General features: G+C 33.9%; 1 protein-coding gene across 1 annotated transcript; it reads left to right on the top strand.

Annotated features, from left to right (window-relative positions):
* The first annotated feature begins 211 nt into the window (after positions 1–211).
* LOC116119546 lies at positions 212–646 on the top strand. The gene has a single exon (XM_031405483.1). It carries the CDS (start codon positions 212–214, stop codon positions 644–646), a length of 435 nt encoding a protein of 144 aa, XP_031261343.1.
* The last annotated feature ends 7,853 nt before the right edge of the window (positions 647–8,499 follow it).

Below are 8,499 nucleotides of genomic sequence, written 5' to 3'. Positions count from 1 at the left end.
AGGTTTATGAGATTAGAGAACTCATCACATAGAGTAGATCTACTAGTTGCAAAAGGTTCTAATCTAGGGAGGACTCAAGAGAGAGGTGATAAATCAACAATCGGAGATTACAGTAATAAGGAGTGTTATTATTGTGGAGAGAAGGGGACATATCCAACCACGCTGCAAGAAATTAAGGGAGGATATACTTGCTTTCAAGAAGGCTTAACAAATGAAGGATTCAAAGGATGATGCTTGGGTTGCTAATATTGAAGGTGAATTTTTAGTAACATGTCAAGATGAAACTCAAACTTCAAAGGGTGAAAAAGGTTGGGTTTTAGATTCTGCTGCATCTATTCATGTTTGTAATGATAAAGATTGTTTTGTTGAATTGAAAGAAAATAAAAATTATGGAAATATTGTTGTCGGTAATAACAAGAAAGTGAAGATTGAAGGTGTTGATAGTGTTCATCTCAAGCTTCACAATGGTGTTGTCAAGAAGCTTCGTCATGTGAGGTATGTCCCAAGTTGTAGTCACAATTTGGTTTCTTTAAGTGAGTTAGCTTCTCATGGATATACCTACATTGGTCAAAGAGATGGATGCGAAGTGTATAAAGATGATGTTCTTATTTTGCAAGGCAAAAGGAATGAAAAGATGCTACTGTGATGTTTGGGGATTCAAGTCTAAGGGAGGAATTGTTGGGATTGTGCCTTGAATCCCATATTGCTTGGGAATGGGAGTTGCAAGGGGACTTTACCCTTTAATAGACTACTAGATTGTGCTTTTAAAGTATCTCAAATAGATACCAAAAGAATAGTCATTGTGAGCTGTTATTAAGGGTGTAATTGGGCTTTTGGGGATAGTGTAAGAAGTTTACAATTTTTCTCTACTAAAAATTGCACTATTGTAAGCTTTTGCTTAGTGAATTATTTGAGTGGATAGTGGACGTAGGTTAAATTGATTGGGCCGAATCACTTTAAAATTCTTGTGTTTAGTTTGCTTTATTTTTCAGTTGCTTGCTTTAATTTTGCATTTAAGTTGTGTGAATCCTTTTTCAATAGTCTTGTTTACTTTTACGTCTTTGCATGCTACTATGAGAACAGTACTCCATTCAATTCTCATAATCATTCACATATAATTTTTAAGACTTTTTTAACATTTTACATATGTGAAGTCGTTGATGTCAAAATCAAGCATAAACAATCTTGGTATTAAAGCCCTTTGACAAACGCCAAACAGCTGATTTTGATTCATTTTTCAGCCTCCCAAAAATTATGAGAAATTGACGAACTCTTTCTCGTTTAATTAGTTTTCTCTTCCAATCTTTAAGCAATAATTCCCAAACTTAATCATGATAACTATTGATTCCGGCAATCACATATTCTCTTTGTTGATGGAGCACATGAGATCGAAGATCATCTCAAGTTTAGATCCTTGTCCTTGTCCTTGTCGTTGTCCTTAAGTGCCGATTTCTTGAAATTTAGAACATTGACTCTAGAGAATAACTATGTTAAGCATATGTATAGTATTGAAATTATATGTAAGAATAACTTCAAAAAAGAGAATAATTTCTAAGTGTTCTCTAGCTTCTGACATTTGGTTTACAGTAGAAAGAGAGTTTATCTTTGAGTCTAAAGCAAAAATAGTGCTTTAGCGAAGTTTGTTATTGTGTGCCAAAAAGGAAAAGCTCAATGTCAATGAATATATTTTGAAGATGAAAAAGATTTTCAAACCTTTTGTGTAAGTGATCGGGTGATCTCATATGAGGAGTTGTTGTCCTACATATTGGATGGAATAGGACCTGAATTCGATACAGTTGTGTTCAATCTTACTTCCAGAATTGATTGTAATCCAGAAAATTTTTTTACTTCTTTTTTTTATATTTTAAAAGATTTTTATTAAATTAATTATTAATTTAATAAAATGATTTGTAAGATAAATTTATTCCTTATTAATTAATTATTATTATTATTATTTTTTTTTTTTTTTTTTTTTTTTGAAGATCATATTTATCACCGTAAACATGATGATGGTCATTCTAATTAGACAAAGCAAGCAACTTAGTTCTCTCATTATTTTTTCTTAAGTACAGTCGCAGAAATCCAAGCACAGTCCATATGTGTTTAATTCTTCAATATGCTTGGATTAGCAGCAGCAAGTTCAAGCAGTTCTTGCTCATGTTCAAATAAACCCATGTCTTCTCTGCTCAGTGTCACTAATGCTCCTATTCCTTCTCCATCTTCGTATCCATGAAAAAAGCTGTGTTCTTAACCTTTACAAACGGTAAAGTAGCCCATGTTGGCTTTCTCCACCCGGAATCAGCCTCATTAAATCCAAGTCTACACCAGCTCGTGAATTAAATGTAGTATATGTCCTCTCTTTCCTGAAATCTTCTATCCCACACATGTTTAACCAGGTCCTTTTCCTTTTATTAATGGTCTCCACACCATTTTTGCATGTTTTTGATAGGGTTTTCTGGCAATAGTGGCGCCATCCTTTTTCTAAGCTGGCAGCGTGACAAATCAAGCATAGTCTTGGAAACCCCTTGGTTGATCTTGAAACATTTATCAAACATTTCCAGATCAACGCTGTCAAAGACTCAACCCGGGTAGGTTGCAGCACCATTAGACCGGCAGCTTTAGCCTTGAGCTCAGTAGTCCTTGAAGATTCGAACACGTATCTCTTTGAAACGACGGAATCAATCTCGAGGCAACAACATACTAGGGGGAATCCCAGAATATAGTGAAGGAAATATGGATGCAGCATAGAATTCAGGAAACTTCACCGCTTTGCTACACCTTGAAAGAGCTATTTCAGACCAACTCTTTATAGCTATGCTCAGCAATTTTGTGGGAAAGAGACACCCCAATCGCTACTCTTAAAAACAACGTAACTTTAAACAAACGCTATAGTCCGGTGTCTGCTTCCTGGGATTCAAACTCAACCGGAAGGAGATTTCAAAGTATAATTAAATCATCATGTTGGTTAAGGAAAAGCTTAAAAAATTTCTTAGGGTTTGGGAGTTGGAGATGAGAAGAAGGTTTGATAAATTCTCTAGAAACAATCTCAACTTTCATCTTTATAGAGATAATATTAATGAATTCTTGCTCTTAATAATCTTGTTACGTGTACATACAAAAACGAAAGAGAATTTATTTTTTATCCTTGTGGGTTTTGGTCTACTACTAACATTATATTGAAATGATAAGACACTCTTCTAAAAAATAATGAAATAGGCATTATATATTTGTTTATTAACTTTCAAGGAGACAGTGTAAATTTGCATTAGTATTGTTTGAATGATGCAAATTTCATTAATTTTAAGAGTTATTTCATTATAATTTCAAGTCAATTAAAAGTAAATTTAATGGCAGGAGGATTTATGTTATTTCAGAAACCTTCTAGAGGAATTTTGTTATTTAATTAAATTAACTTTAGGGGAATAATGTTATTAACTCAAGTTTGTGCCAAGGGTGTTCAAAATTACCCGAACTAGAATCGGAACCAAAAACCAATCCGATCCGATCCGAACCGAACCGAACTGGACAAACTTGGTATCGAAATTTCGATTCAGTTTCGAGATATTAAGGGAGAAACCCGCATTTTTGGTTCAGGTACTAGTTCGGCTTTGCAAAAAACCGGTTACCCGAACCGAATCAAAAATCATAAAAAGCAACTATTTTTATTGTAATATGAAAAATGAATAAATAAAGTAGAACTCTGAGTTCTCCTAGTTTAAGAGTTCTAGCAAATAGGAAATTCGTAATGCTAATTCATGTAGAAGTAAGAACACTAGTTCATGTAAGATTAGGAATCTTGGATGATTGAACTAAGATTAGGAATCTTGGATGAACTAGGAAGTTAGTAGGACTCTAAGTTCTATTTTGGAACAAATATGGGCTAATGGACTGGAGCCCAATTTAGCTTGAAGAAAGACTCAACTCGTGGAGTGGCCCAAAGCATAAGTTGACCCAATTCGTAGGGTAGCCCTGATCGTAGAGTGATCCAACTTGTAAAGTAGCCCGGCTCATGATGAGAGTAGACTCGTGATGTAATTTAGCTCGTAAAATAAGTCGACCCATAGAATAGATCTTCTTACAAGATGGATCACTCCATTAGATGATCAATCTACAAGATGAATTTAAGCGTGGGCACAACCATATTTGGGCTAAGGCTGGATCGTTTATTTTGTTAAAGCTCAAGGGTGGTTTTTTACTATTTCTCACAAAAGTGTCATAAGTTGATTAACAAAAAGTAAGGATAGTTTATGAAATACCCAACCCGGCATTGGAAAGACAAGTCTTTCCTAGGCTCTTTATAAAGGAGAATATCACATTGGTGTACTAACAAGCAAAGCAAGTCAAAAACTCACAAGCGCGAGAATAAGCCAACTCAAGCCCATTTCAGAAAATCAATTCGGCTACAATTTAATCGCTTGCATCCTCTTCTATGTTATTGTTGCTCCTTTGTTGTCCTATTATTTACAACATAGGTAACAAAAAATACGACCATTTTTTTTTTTTACATGATGGTGGATTAAAGAGAAAAATATTTTGTGTACAAACTCATCATACAAACTGATCTTTATATACGTATTATTGGAAAGAAAGCTTGAATTGAGACGTGAATTGAGGAATCAAAATAGAAATCAATTCTCAAACATTACATTTCCTTCTTTATACAGACTTTGTCTTTTTTGTAAATATTTTCTTTCCATTTACATTCTTTTCTTGTATAAATTCGCAACAATTGTACATGGAAATACACAAGAAAGAAAATACAAACTTCTTCTTTTCTTCACATCCTGTATTTGAGCTTTCTTTGGTAAATTTTGCCTTCTTTAGCTGAAATCCTCTTTACACTTATATAACAACTTGAAATGCTTATCACATCACTTATTTCAATTTGTTTCATTTATTTTTATTTTAAATCATTTAATTTTATTATAACACATCAGTTTTTTGTATAATTATCATATTAATAATTTTTTTTTTTTTTTAGTGTCTAGAAATAAGTAATAATTTTGAGACCACAACGTTTAAAGGATGTGTTCAAAATTGTCACAAATTTTGGTAAAAATGAAAAAAAAAAAATTCATGTTTTCATTATTTGACTAGGTGGGGAAAAATAAATCCTTAATGTTAAGCTCTAACCCAACCTCAATTATCTAAGCATGGTTGGGTTTGATATTGTTAATTGGATTAATAAATTAATTTCTCCGATATGAGATACGATGAAATACTAAATTTCTCTTAGGTTCAAAAATAATATAAATTTATTGATGTTAAAATTTAGATATTAAAATAAATAATAAAAAAATAATATATATAGCTAAATACCCATCTTGGTTGATCGAGACATGACATATTTTGGAAGCTCTAGAATTGTTCTATTTTGACACATTGGATTGACAACCAGGATTTGTGGTTTAATGAGCCCAATCAAATTGCTTCATCTTGACACATTGGATTTGTATTTATTGCTCTATCTCGACATGTTGGATTTATATTAATAATTAATAATAATATTAATTATATAGATGCATTGCATTGGCATCTAACCATAATGACACCTTATATTTTATGATTGCCATGTGGTTGAATTTTATTGGTGATAATATTGACAATATTAATTGATGCATTGGTATTCTAAAATTGGATGTGTGGTTTAATGAGATATTAATGCACTGCATTGATATTCCAATAATAATAATAATAATAATAATATAGATACATTCCATTGACATTCCAAAGTTGTGACTATTTTGACGTGTTGGATGTATATTAATAACAAGTATACAGATGTATTGGATTGCTACTAATAATTATGGTTTAATGACATTTGTCTATGATTGTTATTAATAATTATATAGGTGCATTGTATTGACATTGCAAACCTTTCTTCGTATTCAATTCGTATTTAATTGTGTTGGCATTCAAAATGTCTGAATAAGGGGTTATAAAAGGGGTGTATATTCAGTTGTATATTATCATAATATGTTAGTTAGTGTTAACAATACGTATGGTATTTTGTTAATTGTTTATAGGTCATGTTAGTTTGTGTCAATAATACGTCTATTCTTCATAATTTTGTTAGTCGATGATTTTTTATTTATTTATGTTTTTGTTGTTGTTTACAGGTCAAAAATTCATGAATTGGCATAGAATAAAGGCAAGATGTCTGACTGGCATTGTCAAATGAGTTGTTATTTTGATTCATTCTCCTGAACTGTAAGTATATCTTCAAACTATTTTAATACGAAATTGGTAGTACATCTCCTAACTATTTTAACGTTATTATTTGATTGAATGATTATTTTTGTTTGATCAATCTATTTGAATGATTAATTGTGTTAGTCCTACCGAATGGTAAGTGTATTCCTTAACAATTTTAATACGAAGATTAATCAACTTTTATTAATTTCGTTTTCAGGTAACAGTTGTTATACGAATGAATAATTGTTCCTTAACATGAAGATCGATTAAATTTTGTTATGTTTGTTTTCAAAGAAATGTTCATATACTCTACTAAGATCAAATCGATGATGATCCTATTGTCAGCCAAACTATGAGTATGTGTCATATATATATTAGTAGAAATAGTTCATTTGTGTTGAATATGTTTTCTGTAAAAATATTCATGTATTTTAATTTGTTATGTGAATGATTAATTGCAAGGTTCTGAAAACCGGACCGGACCGCCCGGTCAAAAAACATTCATGTATTTTAATTTGTTATATGAATGATTAATTGCAAGGTTCTGAAAACTAGACCGGACCGCCCGGTCGGACTGGTTCGACCGGCAACCGGCGGAAAATCTGGTCCGATATATGTAAAAAACCGTCATTTTGATTTAAACCGGATTGGACTGCGGTTGGATCGTCGGAATAGCGCCGAATCGCGGTCCAATCGTAGCTAAACCCCGTCAGATTTCGGCATCTTTCGAAGGAGAAAACACCCCCATTTGACGGACGGCATCTCCACGACCAAAACCATCCATTTTCAGTCGTTGTCGTCCAACCTATGTAGATCGCCGTCCACCTAAGTTCACGCGACGTCGGATTTCTTTTGTTGATTCCAGCGAGTTCCGACGACGATGGAACTCCCTAGCACCACCATCAGAGTTGTCGGCACCTACACATCAAAAGCCCCAAGATTCCAGCTTCGATTGGCCGTCGATCGTTGCTGCCGCCACCACTCACCAGAATCTTCACGCGACAGAGGTGTTTTAGATAGATTTCAAACCTTAAGGGTGTTTTTGATGAATTTCAAACCTTTAGGGACTAAAAATAATTTTATAAATTTCGGTCCAACCGACCAATCCAACCGGTCAAACCGAAAACCGGACCCTTGAACGGGTCATTATCTGGTCCAGTTTTCAGAACACTGATTAATTGTTTAAGTCCTGCTAATGTGCGAGTATTAGAGCTGGGCATTTGGGACCGGGCCCAAAAGCCCAGCTCTAAAACCCGGTCCTAGGACCGATCCTTGAGAGGACCGGACCTAGGAGGCCTGGTCTCAAAACAGGGCCAGGCCTAAGGAGAAGGGCCCGGGCCCTCCACTGGGCCCTCCTCCAAGGCCCGGGCCTGGGACCAGTCCCAGGCCTGGGCCCAAAAAAATTTGTATTTTTTCAATGTAGTCCCCTGCCAAATTACATAAAACCCCCTGTTAATTTTAAATAGATATAAATTACGAGGGCTAAAATGAAATTTTATAAAATTTATAAAAAAAAAAAATCTTCCAAGTCTAAAAAATTTATAAATTTTATAAATTTTACCCCTAAAAAATACTAAAAACCCCCTATAAAATTTCGTTTTGCCCCCAAAATATAAAAAAATTGAGGGGGGAAATTTCGTTTTTCTCATGGGCCTGGGACCGGTCCCAGGCCCATGAGTGACTGGTCCCATTTGGGACCAGTCCCAAACGGGCCCAGGCCTGGGCCTGCAAGGGACCGGTCCCTTGCCCAGCTCTAGCGAGTATATATGTTAAATGAATTAATTTTGGTTGATTCCATTTTCCAATTAATAGGTGTTATTTGAAATATTTCGTATCAGTCCTAATATGATAATCCCTTAAACTTAGGTTAAGTAAACCATTCATTTTATTATCAAACGCATTTCTGTTTCCACTGAACAATCTATAGTAAATTAACCATAACTTGCTCAATAAAAATTCTATTGATGAGAGGATTAATCTTTAGAAACTAGACAAACAGGGATTTAATTTGATATATTATATGCTTAGTTTGGATAACTCTAGCCCCACGACCAAACCATTCATTTTATCATCACACACATTTTGGTTTCCCTTATTTCTCGATTTCCAATTAACAATCAGTAGTAAATTAATCATAACTTGCTCAATAAAAAGCCAATTGATAAGTGGATTGAATCTTTGAAAACTAGATAGACAGGACTTTAATTTGATATATTATACACTTAATTAGGATAACTGTAACCCCACTGTTGAACCATTCCTTTTATCATTACACATATTTCGGTTTCCACTAAATAGTCAGTA

The sequence above is a fragment of the Pistacia vera genome, unplaced genomic scaffold, assembly GCF_008641045.1.
Source record: "Pistacia vera cultivar Batoury unplaced genomic scaffold, PisVer_v2 Contig896, whole genome shotgun sequence".
Classification (NCBI taxonomy): Eukaryota; Viridiplantae; Streptophyta; class Magnoliopsida; order Sapindales; family Anacardiaceae; genus Pistacia; species Pistacia vera.
Note: the sequence above shows the minus strand (reverse complement) of the source record. Positions and strands in the feature narration are given on the sequence as shown.

Coding starts and splice junctions, on each gene's coding strand:
- LOC116119546 (XM_031405483.1), top strand. CDS start 212: ATGAAGGATTCAAAGGATGATGCTTGGGTTGCTAATATTGAAGGTGAA.